This window comes from Hypomesus transpacificus, unplaced genomic scaffold, assembly GCF_021917145.1.
Source record: "Hypomesus transpacificus isolate Combined female unplaced genomic scaffold, fHypTra1 scaffold_213, whole genome shotgun sequence".
Classification (NCBI taxonomy): Eukaryota; Metazoa; Chordata; class Actinopteri; order Osmeriformes; family Osmeridae; genus Hypomesus; species Hypomesus transpacificus.
Window position 1 is genome coordinate 214,925 of NW_025813752.1, and position 22,838 is coordinate 237,762.

The following is a 22,838-nucleotide window of genomic DNA, read 5'->3' on the forward strand; positions in this document are numbered from 1 at the left end:
TAGTCTGGTAGGGTTGTCTTGTGTCCTGGTGAGAAGGTTGAGGTGTAGTCCTGCAGTGCTGTGTCATTGAGAAGGTCCTCAGCCTCCAGAATGAGGGGGAGGTCCAGACAGCCAGACCGACGCAGGGCCCGCATCATCTGGGCCAGCACACGGTTCCTCTGCTGACACTTCACCACCAGGCATGACAGCTTGACCTGCCATTTGACAGAACAGGTGTCAGTCAAGGCTAAAACATGATTGAGTGACACGCCATTGGACAAAGCAAATGTCAGTCATGACTGTGGGGAATCCCATTAGTACACTAAAAATAAAAATCAGGCAGTCAGGCCTGCCATTGGACAGATAAGGACCGTGCTTCTGCCATTCTGACCTTGAGAGGAGCCATATCCAGATCAGTTTGGCTTTTCTTCCTGAGGAGAACATCGTACTGGAAACACACACAAACGCATATTACGCCTTTAGATCATAAAAAAGAAATAACAGTGGACGTAATGTAGGGTGCCATGCATGTGGTGCTCACACATAGTCGGTTACCTTAGCTCTGATGTCATCATACCTCGCCCTGAGCGAGGTGAATGTGTCTTTCTGTTCCTCCCTGCTCTCTTTCTCTCTCCTCAGGGCTGTGTACTCTAAGTTCAACTCCTGCAGAGCCACCGTCTGTGAGATTAAGCACACACATAGTCACACATTGCACAGTGTGTTCTCAGTGAAAACACATTGGGTCGATGCAGAGAAGTCCACAACAGCATCCCCAGATGACAAGTAACATACACACCTTGGCATTGAGTTGAGCCTGTAGCATTCCAAGATGTTCCTCTGCCTGTGCCTTCAGGGAAAGAGCATCGCTCTTCTCCCTCTGCAGTCTAATCACCCTGTCATGCATCTCTCTCACCTACACCCAAAACACAGTTAGTTCACAAACATCCATTGATGAGCCTATTTTGGTCTAATTTAGTTTAGTGAAGTTTAGACTTAGTTTAGTTCAGCCCAGCCTATTACTGTTACTTCACATCCATTATCAGATAATTGGTTATCAAAACACAAATAGCATTGGCCTGATGGGGGAAGAGGTTTGGTCTCTCCAATCGCACCTCTGTTCTTAGCTTGTCATGTTCCCGATTGGTCTCCTCCTCCTCCTCCTTCGCTCCCTCTCTCATCCTCCTCATGTCATTGGCTGCTTGCTGTGCTCTTTTCTCTGCCTCCACACTTCTGGCCTCAGACACACCCAGCTCATGGTAGCACCTCTGGACCTGCACACACACACACACACACATGCAGATTTACCAAAACTCCAACCCAGATTCGGATCCGATGCTGATCCAATTTCCATACCTCTGATTGGCTCCTCTGCAGCTCTTCTAGCGACCTCCTGAGTTCTGCACCCGTCGCTTCAACCTCCCTCATCAGCTGACTGTGTCCCTCCTCTCTCCTCCCTGACTGCCCCTCTTCCTCCTTCACCATCCGCTCCCCTGGGAGCTCCTCTCTTCCTCCACTCCACCCATCCTAGACACAAGAACAAACAACAGCTTAATTCAACGAATTGCAGACATACAGAAAACAGGAAACATGGATATGGATATGAAATATGGCATCAGAAAAGACAGAGACACAGCCCTAGATATAACAGTACTTTTTAGACAGAGTAGTGAGGGTGAAGACCAGAGAGTCCTCTCATACCTGACCAGACTGGAGGGGGAAGACATGACATCTCTGAGTGGCATCGCCATCTATCCTCGTTGCCATGTCGACCTGGCTCTGATTGGCCACCTGGCTCTGACTCGGCCCCTCTGAGTGAAGCAGCTTCTGAAGGCTGGTGACGTCTGTCTGCAGCCGGTCTCTCTCTTCTCTAAGACCACGTAGTGAGTTTGTGAGTTGGTCTTTCTTTTCTTTTTCACCGCAGAGAGACGTTGCCAGCTTGTCTCTCTCCTCCTCTAGGCCGCAGAGTGACTGGACCAAAGCATCTCGCTCTTCGGTCAAAGTGCACATGGATTGCGTTAGCTGGTCTCTCTCTTCTTTCAGACCGCAGAGAGACCGTTCTACCTGGTCTCGCTCCTTCTCTAACCCATGGAGGGATTGTGTCATATCCGCTGTCTCTTTCTCAGAAACAATGTGGTCTCGCTCCTCCTTAAGAGAGCCCACAGACTGACTTAAGCAGTCCCTCTCCTCTTTCAGACTGCTCATGGAGCGCATCACCTTGTCTCTCTCCTCTCTCACGCCACAGAAGGACCTGGTCAGCAGGTCTCTCTCCTGCTTAAGAGCCTGAAGAGACAGGGTGACCTGGTCCCTCTCCTCTTTCAGGACCCAGAGGGAGCGCGTCAGCTGGTGCTTGTCGTCCGTCTGACCGCGGAGAGAACGTCCCAGTTCCGTCTGCTCCTCCCTCAGAGCGCTGACGGTGAGCAGCAGCTCCTCCCGCTCCGCCGCCAGACCGCGGACCGCCTCCACGGTCGAGCGGTCGCCCCGGGAACCGCTGGCTGTGCTGCTCCCATCCTCACCCTGCGGAGGGTTTCCTGACGTGACCACGCAGTCATCTAAGTTTGGACCGCTCTGTTGCTCTGTAGTCGGATGCTTGTTTTCTTGACCGCAAACCGGGCTTTGGTCTGCCTGTAGTCCGTTCTCGAACTCTGCTGCAGGTTCAGGTGGTTGATTGTGAACTGATACGACCGCACGGTTGACCTGAGAGGGAAAACCAACTGGCTTGACTGTACCTTCGTTCCGAGGTCGACCATTCACTGACCCAGCGTCACAGTCACCCTGACCGCTCTCTAACCCTGTTGCATGGTCGCTCGGAAGCTCCATCTGACCACGCCCTGACTCGACCGCGTCGTCGACCTGCGGTCCCCGTATCTGACCACTGTTGTTTAGCCTCTGCTGCAGGTCCATGATGGTGTTGAGGTCGTCCTCAGTCTTCCTGGTCAGCTCAGCAATGAGGCAGACCTGCTCCTGGTTGTCCTGCTCCAGCCTGGCCCCGTCCCTTTCCAGCCCCAACACCTGCAGCCTCAGCTGGGCAAGCTCACGCTCCGCCTCCCCCTCTTGGAGCTCCAGGTGGGCCAGTAACTCCTGGATTCGCCCGGCCAGGGCACGGTTCTCTTGGTTCAGGGCCAGGGCCAGGTCGTCCTGGGCCAGGGCGAGGAGGAGGTCACCTTCGGGGGGTGAGGAAGGGGAGGAGGGTCGGAGAACTCCCTGGGTTGGGGCGTGTGACGAGGGATGTCCGTGTATTTGGCTGTTTCCCGACGCACCGACTCCCCCCGCTGAAGCCCTCAGCTCTGCCTCGGAGGCCCCCTCTCCCGCCTGCTCCCTGAGCTGGAGTTTCAGTCGGGCGTTCTCCAGGGACAGCCTCTGCAGCTGCTGTTGGGTGTGGAGTAGCCCGTTCTCCAGCTGGTCCCGCTGGTCCCTCAAGCCATCCAGGTCTCCTCCCAGGCTCCTGTAGGCCTCCCTCAGGGCCTCCATCTCCTCACTGCCCTCCGCCTCGCCCAGGCCCAGAGACGGGAACCCAGGGCCCCAGTCCCCCGGACTGTCCCCTTGACTGAGGCTGAACGCCCCCACCTCCACTGTGGAGGTCACTAGGGAGAGCAGGCTGGGTTTGGGGCTGGGTTTGGGTTTGGGGCTACGGTGGCCTGAGAGGTTCAGGAGGTCTGGTTTGGGCAGAGGTAAGTTGGAACTGTCAGGTTTGGCTGTGGTACGCTGTTTCGCTGTGTCATCCTCCTGTGAGCACTTGGCTGTTCCCCGGTGGTTAGGAGAGGGAGGTGCACTCAGCAGTGACAGGCCCTCCTCCTGGTTAAGGAACAGTAAAACACAGAATTACTTGTTAGATCAGTAGATAGAGAGACACAGACATTCAAAATGTATCAAATTCAGTATTATTTTCTCTCTCTCTTGGGCTGCGCAAATGCACCAGCCTCATTTGGTCCCTTTGCAGCCCCCCCCCCCCCTCTCTCTCTCTCTCTCTCTCTCTCTCTCTTTTTCTCTCTCTCTCTCTCTCTCTCTCTCTCTCTCTCTCTCTCTCTCTCTCTCTCTCTCTCTCTCTCACACACACACACACACACACACACACACACACACACACACACACACACAAATACACTATACTACCAAACACATGGCCTCTCTTTGGTAATAAGATAAAAATTCCGCTGTGTACAGGATTTGAACTTTACTGGCACGATAATCTAATAAATCTCAACCAATCCATTATCCGAATTCATACGATTTGCACATTATTTAAAAAATCCATAATCCGTACTCATAACTCATAACACCTTCCCATTCAATCGTTTTAAATGGTGGGAACCATTTACGATGCATTGCTGAAAACACAAAATAAACACTTGCACGCCTGATTTTTATCTAAGGATGCATATTCATCAAAAGTAACAGAATTCTCAACAACACAGGAATGGATTCCAGTGTCATTTTGCTTTACCTGGTCTGAGCAGTTCAGTGGGCCTGACTGTCCCATGGGAGGGGGGCTGGACTGTGGGACAGCAGGGGCAGAAGGCTGGCTGGAGTTGGGGCTGGGGCTGGGGTTAGCGCTGGGGCTGAGGCTGGGGCCCTCAGGGACAGGAGACTGTGAGGCCTTCCTGGGGTTCTGGCCAAGGCTCCTGTGGAGGTACAGGTTCTCCTCCTGCAGCTCCTCCACCTCCTCCGTCAGGGAGCTCTCTGCCAGCTTTAGCCTGTGCACCACCGCCCGCATCTCCTCCATCTTACAGGACAGGAAGTGGCTGTTCTCCTGCGCTTCCTGCAGCTGTTCCGCCAACCCCTTCCGCTCGGCCTCCCCCTGCACCTCTCTCTCCAGCAGCGCCCTGAGGTCCTCCTGGAGGCTAAGGATGAACCCTCGCAGTCGGGCCTCGCCGCCGCTCTCCTCCTTGGCATCCCTCGCTCGGCCCTCCTCTCCTCCTCCCAGTCCCTTCATCCCCCTGTCCTCCGTATCCTCCCCCCCTTTCACGACGTCCGCCCTCCCTCCTTCTCTCGCTCCCTCTCGGGGGGGCCCGGACTTCGGTTGCGACCGGCGTCCGACGCCCCTCCTCCTCTCCTCCGCCTCTTCCTCTTCTTCTCCGCCTTCCTCTCCCTCTCCCTCTCCCCTCAGGTGCGCGAGTCTCTCGGTGGCCGTCTTCTTGAGGGCAGGTACCGCGGCGGAGGCCGCAGCCACGGTGAGCTCCAGCAGACGTCGCTCCAGGAGGTGGATGCGGGCCTGCAGGCCCTGCTCCCGGTCCCTGGACAGGCTGAGCTTGTGCTGCAGCTGGGTCTTGAAGTGCTCGAAGTAGTGCGACTGACGCGCCATCTCCTCCTCTTTGGCCTTCAGCTGGGCCTGGCAGCGCTGCAGTCGGACTCTCCACACACGCTCCCCTCGCTCTTTCTCCTGAGACTGATGGAGGGGGGGAGGGAGAGACAGAGAGAGAGAGAGAGAGAGAGAGAGAGAGAGAGAGAGAGAGAGAGAGAGAGAGAGAGAGAGAGAGAGAGAGACAAAAAGACACAGAAAAAGAGAGAGAGAGAAGAAACATAGGGTGAGGGAGAGAGAGACATAAAGCAAGAAAGAGAGATGGGGGGATTACACAAACATTCTACAGAAACAAATACAAATACAGACCAAAACAAAAGTTTATCAGACCAGTATGGAAGCTTTAGCCTGGTATGTGTTTCATAGTTTATAGCCTCATCTTATCTAACTGCTTGCTCATCCTCATCTTATCTAAGTTTTCTCTCTCAGTTGTCGCTCACCATGGTCCTGACTTCATCTTTGAGCGCGTATAGCCGTTCGTCTAGCCTCTGGCGTTGCATTCTGGGACAGTGGAGGGCTGACCTGGCAGTGAGGTCATCCACCTTGTGCTGCAGACTCCTCTCTGACACCTCCAGCTCTCTGATCCTGGATGACGAACACAGCAGACGCAGGGTCACATTACAGTAGCGATTGGCATCCTAGCATTAGCATCCTAACATTAGCATCCTAAAATGTTGACATTGGTCAAATTAGTACTTTACATTACTATTAGCTTGAGCATTAGCTTAACTACTTTTAATTCTTTAGAAAATAGCACTAGGTTATCACAGTGGCAGGACATTAATGATGATAAAATATAGTTTTCACCTTTCAGGATACTGAGCCATGTAACAAACTCCAACCCATTGAAAGATCACAGCTAGCAGTGTGCCGGTGAAACAGCATGCGTTGGGGTTGAGTGTGTGTGATACATGATCCGATGGTGGCCATATGTGAGTGTAGTGGTACCTAAGTGTGTGTCATGACATGCGACACCACCCACCCCTTCCCCCCTCCTCCAACCCCCATCTCTCACCTGTTCCTCAGAGCACCTTCGGACTCAGTGATGGAGTTGACCCTGTCTCTCAGGCTGTGTTCTAGAACATTCACTCTCTCAGACAGGACACTGAGGGCCCGGCCAGGGGGACCCGTCGCCACGGTTACTGACCCGCTTCCACTTTCAGGGTCGGACATGGTCACCTGACCCTCCGTATGTGTGCTCACTGGTGGGTGGTATTTTCCTGAATCTGCAGAACATTTGCTAGAGTTTTGATCTCATTGGTGTCACAAAAAAATGCACACTTTGCATTGGTTTACCACCCTCCTTCACACACACACACACTACACACCTTCTCGCTGCTTCTCTTATTATCTGTTCTTTTCATCTTTTCTCTCATTTTTTGAATGTATTTTAGTAGTTCACACACACCACACACACTGCACACTGTATTATTCAGGACATCAGCAGCTTGGTGGCAACTAGACTGTCCAAAGGTGTCTCTCAGGTTACCCCTCTCTCCTCTCCCCTCCTCTCTCCCCTCCTCTCTCCCCTCCCCTTTCCTCTACTCTGTTCCTTCCTCCCCTCCATAGTCCTGTCTCTTTTCCTCCCGTGTCTTCTCTACTCTTTCTGTCTTTTCCCCCCCATCCTCCAGTCTGTTCCCTCCTCTCCTCCCTTCTTTCCTCCTCTCTTCCTCTTTCCTCTCCTCCGCTCTCTTCTGTCCCCTGCCCTGGCACCTCTCCCCACCCCTCCTCTTCTCGACCAAAATAAGCCCCGCCCCATGACAGGACCAGACCCTCCCACGCCGTTTGTCTACCAGTTACAGCATGGTTACAGCTTAACTGGGATTAGACCAAGAATGTGCTGCCACCAATGAGTAACACATAAACATGACAGGTCAGCTCTGAAGGGTTGTTGTTGTTTAATATAGTATGATCTTTAGATTAAACCCTTTAGGTTACATTACTGTTAGGTGTATTGGCGTATGTTAAACAAGATTCTTTAGAGTGATTTACCTCCTGAAAACGCCAGCACTTTCTCTCCCAAGTGTCCCTCCGCTGTTGTCCTCTTCCTTCGACCTCTTTCAGCTCGGCTCTGGCTACGCACACCAGTTTCCATGGAAACGGTCCGCGGGCACTGATCTTTTCGGAGGAACTTTCTGTGTCCGGTGGTTGGCTCGCTGGGCCGAGAGAGAAGTGCCCCCTAGCCCACTGCCCACTGCCCGATGCCCCCCTCTCCCTCTCCCCCCTCACACTTCCTCTCTGCCCTCCCTCTCTCTCCTCGGTCTCTTAACCCGTTCCCTTCCTCCTCAGTCCTCCCTCCATCTCCTTCTCCCTCCATGATTGCACTGCTTCCATACCCGGCTCTGTGTTCTCCTGAGTTTGAGGCCCCTCTGGTTGGGTTCCACTGGGTTCTGCTCCTTACGACGCAACAAAGTTCCAGGTGGTCTCAACTCATTCCTGGTTAGGAGGTTGTTGGGCTCAGGGCTCCACGGACAGATAACCCACAGGGTAGATCTCCTCCATAAAAAAACCCACACACAATTTACTGCATCTGTCACTCACAAAGTCTGTGAAATGTCTTCCCTTCTCACGAAAAGTCCTGTCTTTTATTTTGCATTCCAAGATGGCGGTTTGGTTTATCAAAGTGCACATTTATCAAAAAGGCCATAGGGTTTAGTGAGCAGTCTATAAATGCATAAAAATAAACAAAATGAATATGTCGTGATTCATCCTTGTTTCTCCACCTGAGCACCTTGGTACCTAGAGGGACAGGGAAGTGCACCGTCATCATCTCCATCACGGTCATCCCCATCATCATCCCCACCTCTGTCACGCCTGTCTGGCTGTCCCGTAGATGTGAAGGCCACATCGCACCTCTCTGTGCATTCTTACCTGATGTTGTTCCGTACGCTGCTTCATTAAGGCCAGAGAATAAAAGCTAGAGAGAAAAACAGAAACAGGAACAAAAACTAAAAGAATAGAAGGATTTCAAACAATGACCACAAACAGAAACAAACGAAAAGAGAAGAGGAGGGGAAGTGTTATTATGAAAGTTGAACCGGGACAGGACAGTGCATGTTGGTTCATCAGAAGATCTGCAGAGGAGCGCTTCTACCTTCTCCTCGATTTCCTTGATCTGTTTCTTCTGGTTCTCAATCCTGTCTTCCAGCTCTCTGATCCTCTGGAAGAGAAAGAGAATCCACACGGGACCCTGAGCTTCCTGTGCCCAGGCAGACCACGAGCAGCAACACTCCACATGGACCCAGGCGGCCATCAGAGCCACAACACCAGATGGAACACAGTATAACGTACCAGCAGTACCTACTTCTAGGGCTTGCACTACTTTTGATTCATGAAGTCAGATTATAATCAAATGATTAATTCGCTTTTGTCTAAAGCTAAACGTGATCTGTCTGCCAAACGCAGTGACATAACATCCTAGAACCGGCTCTGGGCAGGACACAGGACAATCAGTATGAGAAGGATTTCTACATCCGATTAACTTTTCAGCCACTGTATTCTGTAACTCCATCACCATCATTATTGAGAGCATCCGTATAATTATTTATGGAGTCCTAGTATCATACATTATATAAGGGACATGGCTACTAAAAGGGTTTTAGGAATGTGGCCCAAAAAAGGTTGGCCTATCACAAAATGTGCTTTCCACAACGCTCCTGGTTACCGTAGACACCGTTGTGCAGCTTCATGCATGGTGCAAACTGCCATGACAACCAGCAAATAGCAACAATGGACAATGAGGGACTCCATCTTTGAGCTAAGAGACTGTAAGCTGATTTGGGGTCTAGGAAAAAGAAGATTAGAGCCCAACCCTTAGCCCTTGGTAACCCTGGACTTGGCTGAAAAGTGACTCCCTCTCTCCCTCTGTCACTCACTCCCACGTTGTAGGATCCTAAAGACTCAAGACTAACACACTCGGACAGGCGTGAAATCTGTACAAATCCACGTAGGCTCAGTGAATCAGTGCAGTGATTAGGCAATCCTAGAAAGTTGTGCAACACCCCTCATTGTCAACCACCGTGAACTCAGAGCTGCGTTCAAAACAAGTTCAACATCTCATTCTGCCCGCAGCACATTCGTAAGCACCCGAGGCTTAGGCCGCAACCACGGTACCATAGACCCAGCTCTGGGAGCGAGACACTGGTGGACAGCCAGTTTGGGGAGCAGATATCAGTTTGGGGCTGGAGATACTGGTCCATAGAGATGGAGATGGAGGAGAGACTGCCGAGGGAAGACCGCTCAGAAGACACTGGATCTCTCTGAAGAACACGAAGGATTGACTAGAAACTCAACATCGTCACTACTGGTTAGTAGACATATTAGCAGGTAGAATCATATTTATACTTGTGTTGTTGTGAGAATAGGTGAGAGTAGCTGATTTAGTTTACAAAACAGTTCAAAGTTGTGGTTTTTTGTTGAGGTTAGGTGTGGAGGAATGCAGAGTTGAAATGAGAAGTGGTTTAAAATCCTGGAGTGGTGTTAGGGTATACACTGGTGAACACAGTGAGGGGTGGAGGGAAGTACAGGACACAATGTGCACACACACACACACTGTACACTGCATCCCTTTTATCTCTCTCTCACTCTCACACTCTATCTAGATCTCTCTCTCTCGCTTTCTCTCTCTCCAGCCCTCTGTCTATATCCATCTACCATGGACTCTCTAAACACACAGGTATGGGCAGAGTAGGGATACTGCATCTTCTCCACGGGGCAGGGATCAGGGGGGCGGGGGCAGAGAACAAGGGGGGCGGGGGCAGAGAACAGGGGGCGGGGCTTACCTGGTAGGCCTGCTGTAGGAGCTCCATGCGCTCCTGCAGGATCTGACTGTCAAACTGGCGGCTCTGCCTGAGTATCTGCCTCCGCAGCTTGTCCACGGCTAGCCTCAGCTCCTCCCTCTGCCTGTCTGACAGGGACTCCGCCACCGCCGCCCCCGGCTCCTGCTGCAGAGCACTATACAGGGTGGCCTCCAGCTCCTCGATCCTCTGTCAGGCCCGCGCACACACACACACACACACGCACGCACATACATACGCACATACACACACACACACACACACATACACACGCACATACAGACACACGCACATGCGCCCGCGTTCACAAGCATGCCCGCACACAAGAACACACACATGCACATCCATACAAACACATACACACACATACCACTGTGACCATGGCAGAAATGGAGAACCCTGTTCCACTGTATATTGATTGTCAAAAACACGTTGTGTATTGTGTGGTAACTAGAACGTCATGACTACTGTTACAATTAATTACTTTGTAAGAGCGTGTTGGAGAAAAGCTTGACGTGCCTACGAGAGGTTTACTTTGGCAGTGCATTTAGTTGTCACGCAAACAAAACACGGTAGCTTTGGTCGACCTCAACATAGAGTGGAACGGTCGACAAAGATGCCACAACAACAGAGACATACACACCAAATCAAACATGATCAAGAGAGAATGATGCTGTGTTCCACACAGTGGCTGTTTCCCACTTTCATCAGAAGTGACAGTGAGGGGAAAACAAAACAAATGGACTTGTCATGCCCTCATTCTTTACGTACCTATCCATACTGGGGTGTAACTGTAACTAAGGCCTCAACACATTTATTTTCAGCCTGAGGTCTAAAATTCGAATTCATGGCAATTCCATCATTATGTTGTTTAGATATGATTAGCAGGAGGTTATTACAGGTGTAGTTGTCCGAAAGATCTTTGTTAATATCTTGTTTATGTCAGATTAGGACTGCATTCGACAGCTAAGATGCCCCAGCGCGAGAGAGTGCTCTCTCTGGTCTGCGGTGTTCAGTCCGTCTAGGGAGGTCAAAGATGCAGTATCCCAACAGCACGAAGGCAAACACATCACATCAAAGCACTGCTCACCTGCATCTGGGATGTGGGATGGGAGGAGAGCTCGTATGGGTGCTCTTAACCTGTCTCTATAAGCAGCTAAAGGTCACGCAATAGAAAGCAATGTCTCCAATCGTCTATAGTAGGTCGGTGATATGATGGCGTATGTAGTTTGTGTTAAATGCTGAGTGTGTGTGAGACATTGTGTTGGACAGGAGTCCTCTTGGGAGATGGAGTGTACAGGGCAGAGCTATCCCATCATGCCCTGGGCTCGTACCATGTAGGCCTGATCCAGAGCCTGCTTCCTGTAGTCCAGCTCCTCCTCCAGGAAGCCCTTCTGCTTACTGAACAGGTCCTGGAAGTGACATCACACACGGCAGGATATGGCATCACAACAAAAAAATGATAACATTAACATTATCATTAAGGTTAATGTTTCTGATCCGAAGTCAGCTGATTGAAAGGTGTGTTTCTCATTGTGTGTACACAGGCCATGTGGATGTCTGATCAGAGACCAGTTTCCTGAGTCCCCCTCACCTTGTCATTCTCCAGGTCAATCATCTTCTGGGTCAGGGCTGCTTCAGTGGTGTCAATCTGCTTCAGCCACTGAAAGTGACGAAAGTGAAAATAGACAACTTCATGTATACTGGATAACGAGAACAAATGAAAAGCAAGAAAATGACTCTCTGTACTGTAGGTCAGCTCAGTGGCAGAGCTAGTCCACAGAAACGGCCTTGCTATGTCGATCCCAATTCCGCTAAGCTAGACGGCAAACTAAAGACACACCAAACTCTCTGAGCCAGGTGACGGGGTTTACAAGTGTGGCAGTTGCCTGGAGCCTTAGCTGTGCTCTAGACATACGCATGAGGAGGAGGAGGAGAGGCAGGAGCTGAGGCTGACCTTCTCACACAGGGACAGCACCGTGCCCGCCTGGATCACCACCACCTGCTCCTCGTTACGAAGATTCTAGGGGGGGAGGAGGGGGGGGGGGGGGAGGAGGAAGAGGAGGAGGAAGAGGAGAAGGCAGAGGAGAAGGCAGAGCCATGTCAGAACGGATGTACGCTCAGTGTCTTAGCAGCGAGGGGCGTGGAGGGCCGGTAGGCAGCCAGAGGGAGGAGAGGTGAGGGGGATCCCTGAGGGAGGAGAGATGAGGTCCCAAAGCGAGGAGAGGTGAGGTCCCTGAGGGAGGAGAGGTGAGGTCCCAAAGCGAGGAGAGGTGAGGTCCCAGAGGGAGGAGAGGTGAGGGGGGGTCCCAGAGGGAGGAGAGGTGAGGGGGGTCCCAAAGCGAGGAGAGGTGAGTGGGGGTCCCAGAGGGAGGAGAGGTGAGGTCCCAGAGGGAGGAGAGGTGAGGGGGGTCCCAAAGCGAGGAGAGGTGAGTGGGGGTCCCAGAGGGAGGAGAGGTGAGGGGGGTCCCAAAGCGAGGAGAGGTGAAGGGGGTCCCAAAGCGAGGAGAGGTGAGTGGGGGTCCCAGAGGGAGGAGAGGTGAGGTCCCAGAGGGAGGAGAGGTGAGGGGGGTCCCAAAGCGAGGAGAGGTGAAGGGGGTCCCAAAGCGAGGAGAGGTGAGTGGGGGTCCCAGAGGGAGGAGAGGTGAGGTCCCAGAGGGAGGAGAGGTGAGGGGGGTCCCAAAGCGAGGAGAGGTGAGTGGGGGTCCCAGAGGGAGGAGAGGTGAGGGGGGTCCCAAAGCGAGGAGAGGTGAGTGGGGGTCCCAGAGGGAGGAGAGGTGAGGGGGGTCCCAAAGCGAGGAGAGGTGAAGGGGGTCCCAAAGCGAGGAGAGGTGAGTGGGGGTCCCAGAGGGAGGAGAGGTGAGGTCCCAGAGGGAGGAGAGGTGAGGGGGGTCCCAAAGCGAGGAGAGGTGAGTGGGGGTCCCAGAGGGAGGAGAGGTGAGGGGGGTCCCAAAGCGAGGAGAGGTGAGTGGGGGTCCCAGAGGGAGGAGAGGTGAGTGGGGGTCCCAGAGGGAGGAGAGGTGAGGGGGGGTCCTCTCACCCCGTTGTCTCCCAGGATGTCCAGCTTCTTCATCAGCTCGGGAATGATCACGTCCTTCAAAAGAAAGGAGACTTCTGTCAACACACTGATGGAGAGAGAGACAGCAAGAGAGCGAGAGAAAGAGAGAGAGAGACAGCAAGAGAGCGAGAGAAAGAGAGAGAGAGACAGCAAGAGAGCGAGAGAAAGAGAGAGAGAGTGGGTGTGCTTCCTTGATGAAGTAGATTTAGAGGGCTGCTGCGTGTGTGACTGTGTGAGTGACTGTGTGTGTGTGGGTGTGTGACTGTGTGAGTGACTGTGTGTGTGTGACTGTGTGAGTGACTGTGTGTGTGTGTGTGTGTGATTATGTGAGTGACTGTGTGTGTGTGCGTCGTGTGTGTGTGAGTGTGTGTCTGTATGTGTGTGACAGTGTGAGTGACTGTGTGTGTGTGTGTGTGTGTGACTGTGTGAGTGACTCTGTGCATGTGTGACAGTGTGAGCGACTGTGTGTGTGTGACTATGTGAGTGACTGTGTGTGTGTGTGTGACAGTGTAAGTGACTGTGCGTGTAAGTAACTCTGTGCGTGTGTGACAATGTAGGTGACTGTGCGTGTGTGTGTAAGTAACTCTGTGCGTGTGTGACAGTGTAGGTGACTGTGCGTGTGTGTGTAAGTAACTCTGTGCGTGTGTGACAGTGTAGGTGACTGTGCGTGTGTGTGTAAGTAACTCTGTGCGTGTGTGACAGTGTAGGTGACTGTGCGTGTGTGTGTAAGTAACTCTGTGCGTGTGTGACAGTGTAGGTGACTGTGCGTGTGTGTGTAAGTAACTCTGTGCGTGTGTGACAGTGTAGGTGACTGTGCGTGTGTGTGTAAGTAACTCTGTGCGTGTGTGACAGTGTAGGTGACTGTGCGTGTGTGTGTAAGTAACTCTGTGCGTGTGTGACAGTGTAGGTGACTGTGCGTGTGTGTGTAAGTAACTCTGTGCGTGTGTGACAGTGTAGGTGACTGTGCGTGTGTGTGTAAGTAACTCTGTGCGTGTGTGACAGTGTAGGTGACTGTGCGTGTGTGTGTAAGTAACTCTGTGCGTGTGTGACAGTGTAGGTGACTGTGCGTGTGTGTGTAAGTAACTCTGTGCGTGTGTGACAGTGTAGGTGACTGTGCGTGTGTGTGTAAGTAACTCTGTGCGTGTGTGACAGTGTAGGTGACTGTGCGTGTGTGTGTAAGTAACTCTGTGCGTGTGTGACAGTGTAGGTGACTGTGCGTGTGTGTGTAAGTAACTCTGTGCGTGTGTGACAGTGTAGGTGACTGTGCGTGTGTGTGTAAGTAACTCTGTGCGTGTGTGACAGTGTAGGTGACTGTGCGTGTGTGTGTAAGTAACTCTGTGCGTGTGTGACAGTGTAGGTGACTGTGCGTGTGTGTGTAAGTAACTCTGTGCGTGTGTGACAGTGTAGGTGACTGTGCGTGTGTGTGTAAGTAACTCTGTGCGTGTGTGACAGTGTAGGTGACTGTGCGTGTGTGTGTAAGTAACTCTGTGCGTGTGTGACAGTGTAGGTGACTGTGCGTGTGTGTGTAAGTAACTCTGTGCGTGTGTGACAGTGTAGGTGACTGTGCGTGTGTGTGTAAGTAACTCTGTGCGTGTGTGACAGTGTAGGTGACTGTGCGTGTGTGTGTAAGTAACTCTGTGCGTGTGTGACAGTGTAGGTGACTGTGCGTGTGTGTGTAAGTAACTCTGTGCGTGTGTGACAGTGTAGGTGACTGTGCGTGTGTGTGTAAGTAACTCTGTGCGTGTGTGACAGTGTAGGTGACTGTGCGTGTGTGTGTAAGTAACTCTGTGCGTGTGTGACAGTGTAGGTGACTGTGCGTGTGTGTGTAAGTAACTCTGTGCGTGTGTGACAGTGTAGGTGACTGTGCGTGTGTGTGTAAGTAACTCTGTGCGTGTGTGACAGTGTAGGTGACTGTGCGTGTGTGTGTAAGTAACTCTGTGCGTGTGTGACAGTGTAGGTGACTGTGCGTGTGTGACAGTGTAGGTGACTGTGCGTGTGTGTGTAAGTAACTCTGTGCGTGTGTGACAGTGTAGGTGACTGTGCGTGTGCCACCTTGACGCCCTCCTGGTGACAGTAGACCTGCAGGGCGCTGCTGCTGTTCTCTGGGAAGGCTGCTGACATGTGCAGGTTCAGGCCTGGGGACCTGCGCTCCCTCTCCTGCAGGGACAGCACACAGTTACTGCAGCTCTCCCACACACACTGACTCTCACACTGGATCTCTCTCTCACACACACACACACACACACACATGGTCTCCCTCACCCACACATCACCCTTTCAGTGTTTCTCACACACTCTCTCTCTCTCTCTCTCTCACACACACACACACAACTCAGCCCAACTTGACTACTCTGACCACAGTTTTAGGTAGTGTTGTGGTCATTGCTTTTAAACAGTGAGTGTGATATGGTGTGCTAACTGAGATATGACCGTGTGGATAATGAAGATGGCGTACTTACATTATGGGACATGAGAGAGGGTCTCTTTCAACATGAGGTGGTAAATAAGAGGAGTTGAAAATAAAATGCCAGACAAACCAGTAGAGCTCAATAAAATAGTGTTCTTCACTGTGAGGCCCCTGCACCCCGCCCCCTTCATCAGTGCCAGTGCGTGAACTTTGCCTGACTCATCTTACGGACAGACAGGCTTTATGATGTCATCAAGTGCCAGTTCTGGTAAAAAATAGACCTTCAGCAAAGTGTACAGGGGTATATATGACGATGTCACTCCTAAAATTGGAGTTTATTTTGAATGACATGAATAGAAAGTGCCATCAAATTGTGCTGACATGACATGTGATGGAAATGATGTAATTATTTTGTAGGACAACTTAAATCAAACTTGAAAACAACCACATGCAGGGAGGAGACAAATGAACGAAGATGAAGTGGATAGTGAACTTAAATACGTTTTATTCCATAAAGAATTATGTTCATCTTCATCTCGCTTGAGACAACATTCTTGTACAACGTTCAACATAAAAATAAAAATGTTCCTGGTCTGGTTGGGAAGGCAAGACAAGGCAAGGCCGAAACATGCAAAACAAACAAATATCTGTACACACAGAAGCAAGTGTGTGTGCGCATCTTCCTTGAAGAGTGTGAATGAGTGTATGGGTCTCGGGCTGGTCACTGTATGTAGGTTTTGCGTCGAGACTGGAGGCCGCTGTCGCCCCCTGGTGGTAGTTTGATAGTAGTGCACTCTCTTACTTCCAGCTCCAACACCCTGAACTCCAGCAGCTCGTTCTGGTCCCTGGCATCCTGAACCTCAGCCTGCAGTTTGGACTCTCCCTGCTGCAACACACACATCTGCACACACGCAATCTATTTGACAACGAACACATAATCCACACAAACCAATGCTTCTGTTGCGTGTGAAGCACACAGGAAAACTATGTAAAACATGAACACTCAACGGCTCAATGATAAGACACGTTTATACTCATGTACCACGGGAAGAGTGAAGTACAGAGGCAGGAAGTACCTTCTCATGGAGCTCCTGATTGGTCCTGATGAGATATTGCTTTTCCTCCACCCATTTGGAGTCCTGCCACCAATCACACAGAAACACAAGATCACAAGGAGAAAGAGGCCAAACCATCCATACTCAAACTTAACAGTGAATGACAGAAGTACTGGGAACGTACACAATCACTAGTCCTTTTCAATCTGAAACACATTTCCCACCTAGTTAATCCGCCACTATAAAATGCTCACATCCCTAAAGGTTTCCATACCCGCAAACCCAACGCACCAGAGAAATGAAACACAATTCTGAATGTTACATGTGAACACCTGACACAAACACACATACAAACATTCCATATGGCTGTAACACCGTTTTATTGCACCAAGGGGGAAAAAATCAAATCAAATCCATCCACCACCAGAAAGAAACAGTCTGACATGAATACACGGAAACAACATGCTGGAGACGCGAGAGGCAGAAACAGACGGCCAACGAGGTAGGAACAGAGTGTTCATGAAAAACAGGGAGTGCAGAAACAGGCGGTTTTCCAGTCGTAAAATTGTGAACAAGTGACACAAGCAACATGTGGTAAAACAGGCAGTAAGCATGCACTTGGATGGGATCCATGCAACAGACAGAACAGAGAATGTTTGAAGAGATAGAAGTGAAGGATAGCTGGTAGAAATGCTGACACTAATCAGAAACTTAGCACCATCTGCTGATCTTCATTGGTTTTAGTCCTAAGCGGTTAGAACAACTTTTTTATTTAAATTAAGTCACTGACTATCATTTATAAATGAATACAAACTCAAATGTAAACTTTTACATTCTGTTTAGAGTCATGTTTGTCAACAATGATCTATATGTCATAAGATCATTTAAAATGTAGTATCTATGAATGAGCTGGTGATCAATAGCTGAAACACTGATGGTTCTCTTTCTTCTCCAGGGTCGATAAACCAAAACAGAAACAGGGATGAAAGGAGATCTGACAGAGACAGGGGGCGGGGAATGCCGGCGCAGAGCTGTGACATCATCGGTGTGACATCACAGGATTCTGCGGCAGATCCTGTCTGCGTAGTGCCAGGCCAGAAGCAAAGTTGTCAGACAGACAAGGAGCAGGGCCAATGAGAGAGGAGCCAGGGACTTTCTCTCCCTGCCCTTTTTCTCTTTTACCTGCCCCCTCTCGGCCAGGGCTTTCTCCAGGTCGGAGATCGTGGCCTGGCAGCCAATCAGATCCGCCTGCAGCTGTTCACGCGTCTGTGGGAGGGGACAGGAACAACCAATCATAGACCATGAGCATTCACTCAGCAGTTATTCAACTATCTGTTCAGCATTCTTTTTATTCTTCATAATAAAAATCAATTTTGAGGAAAGATTTACTTTTGTGGCAATCAGCCTGACTTTGTCATCATTTACCCTGGTCTCTTGTGTCTAGAGTGTACAGTCGGCAGGTTTGGGATCAGTGAAGGGGTTGTGTATAGAGTGGACACTGAGTTTATAAGAGGTAGCAGGAAGTGGGAGGAGTCAGCTCACCCTGGCCTCCCGCTCGGCATCCAGCGAGCCCCCGGACTGTTCCTGCAGGAGGGCGTACGCCCGCTGCAGCGCCTGGTACTCTCTGGTCAGCTGACGGAAACGAAGCTCCGCCTCCTCGCGAGACACACCCTGCACACAGCACGGGGTTACACACACACACACACGGAGAGGGGGGGGGGAGTGAAGGAGGAGAGAGGGAGCAAGGGATGGTGGAGGTGAGGAGAGAGGGATGAATGATAAGGGGGACAGCGAGAACAGAGAGGGAAGAGGGAGAGATGGTGGAGAAGGGAAGAAAGAGAGAGATGATAGAGAGATAAGACGGGGAGGAGGATCGTACGTCTTCCAGGTCCTCCTCGGGGGTTGCGGGGGTGCGGTCTGTGAGGTCAGTGTTGTAGGAGGTCAGCGAGGACGTCTCAGAGTCCACCGACTCCTCGTCAAATCCAAAATATGTCTCCACAACATGCCTCTGTGAGACAGGAGGGGGGAGAGGAGAGAGGGAAGCCGTTATTCACTGCCGTAATCACGCGCAACATCAGCAGGCAATTAGATGGCACAGCGCGACTCGCTTCACAACACAAACATTTACAAACACACACACACTCGCAGCACAAACGGGCACCCAATTGCAATTCTAAGCATAGATGACAGAGCATTCTCCCTCAATCTCCAGCACTGCACACAAATTAAACAAACGTTTACATCCCTGACGATCTGAAACCACATCTCGCTTGGCGCTGTTCTCCTCAGACATGTTCTATCTTGTATCTACCCTACTATACCAGAGACAGTTCACGAATGGCAAGGCGTCTTCGTTGCTCTGAATTCTAGATTCCCCTCAAGGAAGTTCTCACCATCGTGCTTGTAGGTCATTTCCTGGCACCCGGAGAAGTAGAGGCAGACGAGAGCGCAGAGGCAGACGAAGGACGAGAGGTAGAGGACCAGGTACAGATACTCTGTCATGTCTGTCTAGACACGCCACTGACTCACTGCGGTACTGTCGCGCCGTCGGTTTGTGGGCATGTGTCACACGCTAAGCAGACAGAGGGAGACAGTTTGGCGACATCCACTTTAACCGAGCAATCTTCGGTCTGCGGTCCTGTGCTCCCGCTACAAACAGTCCCAGTGCAGGAGTCCTGTTCCCAGTGTCCCAGGATGTCTGTGTGCGAGGGGGTCCGTGTGCCAGTCTGTCTTCACTGAAGGATGGGTGAGCCGGGGAGGGGAGGTTGTGTACGGTACATCTTCCGACTCCTCCCCCTCCTCTCCTAGCAACATCATTAACTCCACAAACTCCCCTAACAATCCAGCCAATTATCATAATGACGCCACCTGTGCACAAACACACGACTCGACGCATCATCTCGCTGACGTTGACAACAACATCGTTCCAGTCTTCCGCTTGTCTCTCCTCCTGTCTTTATACAAGCATACAGACTCGGAGAACGACCAGTGACTAAGTGTGTGTCGTGTTTAGGTGTTGAGGTCGCTCTGACTCTGCATGTGGACGAGAGTGGCGTGTGTGTGTGTGTACGCGTGAGTGCATGTCATTAAAAAGCGGAACAAACAGGTACTCGTTTGTGAGTGAAGCTCTCCTTGTTCCCTCCGGAGACCAATTAGAAACACACACACACACACACACAACCAACCAACCAACCACACAACTAGACAATTGGCAGAATTAGACAGACCCAACACGTCAGCCCAACAGGGAAGGCCGGTTGCTTAGTGACATCACCACGGGAGCAGCAAGCTATGACCAGTCACACACACACACATGTTCACACACACACACACGGACACAACAGAGCAGATGACTAAAACTGTAAGATAAAAAGGTGAAAGTCTCACACGCGTGTGTGCACACACAGACAGCAGTCGTGTCTTACTTTGGGCATTTTCACATTTTTCCTCCTGTTCTTCTTGTTGATCACCAGTCTGTCCCGTTCCTGAGAGGACAACAGAGGAAAAAGCAGCCCTGTCAGCCAGGTGAAGCTGACCTGAGCACCTTCTCTGACTCACCACGTCAAAACCAAACCAAATCAAAACATCATCCAAAGGCAGAGGGTTGTGGAACACTGGCAGAAAAATCTGATGATTTTACAGTTAATGTGTGTCAAAAGTCTCCCAATGGTGGACCAGACCTTAGGATTGACAGTTCAAAGAGGACACCTGGACCCAGAACTAGTTAATTCTTGAACTAACCACTTAGTTCAACCACTTTAATCATCAACAAGAAGCCTCAGCCTAAGAATCAAAACACACTTAATGAATGAATTAGCAGGAGCTGATTAGCTGATTGCAACCATGGAGGAGTGGGAGAGGGTGTGATGAGGGCGTGAGAGGTGTGACAGATAGAGAAAGAGAGAGGGGTGACAGATAGAGAAAGAGAGAAGGGGGGAAGAAAGACGAAAAAAAAGTGAGGAAAGCAAAAAGAGTCCAGAGAGGAGAGCGAGGGAGAGGTTACAGGGTATGAGTGGGAGCTCAAGAGCGGAAAGGCGGTCCAACCTGGCAACCCAGCACCTTCGTTGGACGTCCTCTGACAAGGACATCATTAAAACACAGACTCTTTCTAGAACTACTGGCCGTGTCAAGCTGACCTGCGTGAGCTCGTCGATGAGGCCCCGTTGCTCGGCAACCTGCAGCTTGAGGAACTCCACCTCCTGCTCCTCGTGGGCGTGGCTCAAGTCCGTCAGCGAGGTGGGCCTCTTCAGAGGGTTCTGCTGGGATTGAGGAGGCGGGGGGGGCGCGCGACTGCACCTTCTCCTTCTGGGGGGGGGAGAGAGAGAAGAGAGACAGAAGAAAGAAAGAGCAGAAAGGGAGGAAGTGAGGTTGTTCTCTGGGTCTTGTCAGCACAATCAGTGTCCTCGGTGACCACTAGAGGACTCCATTACCCACCATTCTTTCCTTTTTTTTTATTCATGCATTTTAAATTCTTCGCCTACTATGGCTTATCATAGGGTCAGACCAGTGGACTAGAAAGGTAAGGAGAGAGTCAAAGGAGAGAGCGAGAGAGCCGTAGCCATGCCCCCCACGCACCATCTCTGCGTTCTGCCGGCTCAGGTTCTTCAGCTTCTCCTCCATGCGCTGCAGAGTCTGGAGCAGGTCCTCGTTCTTCTTGGACATGCGCTTGTTCTTCTCAAACAGCGGCTTCATCTGACTCTCGGCCTCGCGCACCCGTTTCACCTGAGAGAGGGAGAGAGAGAGAGGTATAACCAGGGGGTGAGAGAGAAGACAGAGAGATAAAGAGGGAGAAAGAGAGAGAGATAAAGAGGGAGAGAGAGAGAGACAGAGAGAGAGAGTGAGTGAGGAAGCGTTTGAACATGACAGAGATAACAGATTGCCGCGAGAGTTCAAACACGAGTAGTATCCTTTCCCGACCAGCAGAGCAGGAGGGCGTGTTGGCGTTCCTCACCAGCTCGTTCCTCTCGTCCGCCAGCAGAGTGTTCCGGTCTTCCAGCTTCCTGATGACAGAGTGCAGCTCGGCTATCTTCAGCTGGAACCTCCTCATATCCCTCTCTTCCACCTCCTGAGGGAGAGAGAGGGCCGAGAGAGAGTCACTGACAGTGGTAGAGCGCGTAAGAAACGGTATGTGTGTGTATGTGGGAGAGAGAATGAGCGCGTGTACCTGGTTGTTGGGGTGCTCGGGGCTGTCCCCCAGGGGGGGCGCCACCTCTCTCTTGGGGCTGCCGTGGTGCTTCTCTGCCTCCCGCACGTGGCCCAGCTGCTCATCCAGAGCCTGGTTTTGGAGCTGCAGCTTCTGGGCGTAGCCGGCCTGCGCGCCCAGCTCCCTCTCCAGGGCCGCCACCACGCGGTCCTTCCCCTTCAACTCGTCCATCTGGGGGAGGGAGGGGGAGGGAGGGGGAGAATCTCTGTCTCTCTCTTTCTCTCACGGCAGTCCTTGCTCTCGAAGTCATGAGGACGGTTGTCAGACATCATAGTTCGACCTAAATAATTCATTGATTCGTCTCGCCCCTTCCTCCTGTCCTCACCTGCCTCTTTCTTTCTTACTTCCCGCTCTTTTTCTCTCCCCCTCCACCTTCCTCTCACTCTCTCTCTCTCTCTCTCTCTCTCTCTCTCTCTCTGTTACCTCTGACTACCTTTTCATCCCCCTTTTCACAACTGAATGAAATCCTCATGTCTCTCTCGTCACGAGCGCAGGCGACAGTTGAGGCGTGATTGGTTGTGGTCGTGGTCAGCTGACTCACCACGCGACGGATGTCTCTCTCACAGTCTCGCTTGATGCGGTTCACCTCATCCTGGTGCTGCTGGTAGGCTGTTCGGAGATCGGCTGCTTTGGCCTTGTCTGCCTGCAGCGTGTTGGCCAGAGCCTCCTCCGCCTGCTTCCTGGCAGTCTTCTGCTCCAACACCTGGACACACACACACACACACTCATTAGCAGAGTCATTAGAGAATGTATTGCAATCTATAACATAGTTATAATTATATTGCTGTTTATCGGTAGCCTGGCTCTACCCTCCTACGTACTTCCGCTCAATTTTCATTGTGCTTCTGTACTGCGTCTGGGCTTGAGGTATACTGGTGAGATTTCTCCGGTAAACTTTTTACCGGTCCAATCAGCGAACAGAGGGAGTGGCTGAGAACGACGACGTTGATGTCGTGCGCTAGTTAGAGTTGTAGATACGTAATGGCGGCGGAGAAAGATGCGACAACAGAGTACCCGCCTTCAAGGAAGTTAACGCTTGTCAAT

The 22,838-nt window shown here is 51.4% G+C and overlaps 2 protein-coding genes across 2 annotated transcripts in view; both read right to left on the minus strand.

The window, feature by feature from the left end:
* Nucleotides 1-7,841: 7,841 nt before the first annotated feature.
* LOC124462430 (janus kinase and microtubule-interacting protein 2-like) lies at nt 7,842-15,759 on the minus strand. The gene is made up of 9 exons (XM_047013973.1): nt 15,751-15,759; nt 15,182-15,286; nt 13,112-13,165; nt 12,029-12,094; nt 11,666-11,734; nt 11,406-11,483; nt 8,370-8,435; nt 8,147-8,192; nt 7,842-8,014 (listed from the first exon to the last, which is right to left on the minus strand). The coding sequence occupies exons 1-9, from the start codon at nt 15,757-15,759 to the stop codon at nt 7,842-7,844; spliced, it is 666 nt and encodes a 221-aa protein (XP_046869929.1).
* A 267-nt stretch (nt 15,760-16,026) lies between these two features.
* The window catches only part of LOC124462445 (janus kinase and microtubule-interacting protein 1-like), a 13,465-nt gene continuing 6,653 nt past the window's right edge, over nt 16,027-22,838 (minus strand). The window contains exons 4-14 of the mRNA XM_047013993.1: nt 22,336-22,497; nt 21,756-21,965; nt 21,543-21,656; nt 21,165-21,313; nt 20,728-20,896; nt 20,017-20,076; nt 18,471-18,599; nt 18,134-18,262; nt 17,774-17,857; nt 16,613-16,675; nt 16,027-16,437 (exon numbers count right to left, since the gene is read on the minus strand). Of these exons, the coding sequence (XP_046869949.1) occupies nt 16,258-16,437; nt 16,613-16,675; nt 17,774-17,857; nt 18,134-18,262; nt 18,471-18,599; nt 20,017-20,076; nt 20,728-20,896; nt 21,165-21,313; nt 21,543-21,656; nt 21,756-21,965; nt 22,336-22,497 (1,449 nt within the window). The 3' untranslated portion in view covers nt 16,027-16,257. The remainder of the gene's footprint in view (nt 16,438-16,612; nt 16,676-17,773; nt 17,858-18,133; nt 18,263-18,470; nt 18,600-20,016; nt 20,077-20,727; nt 20,897-21,164; nt 21,314-21,542; nt 21,657-21,755; nt 21,966-22,335; nt 22,498-22,838) is intronic.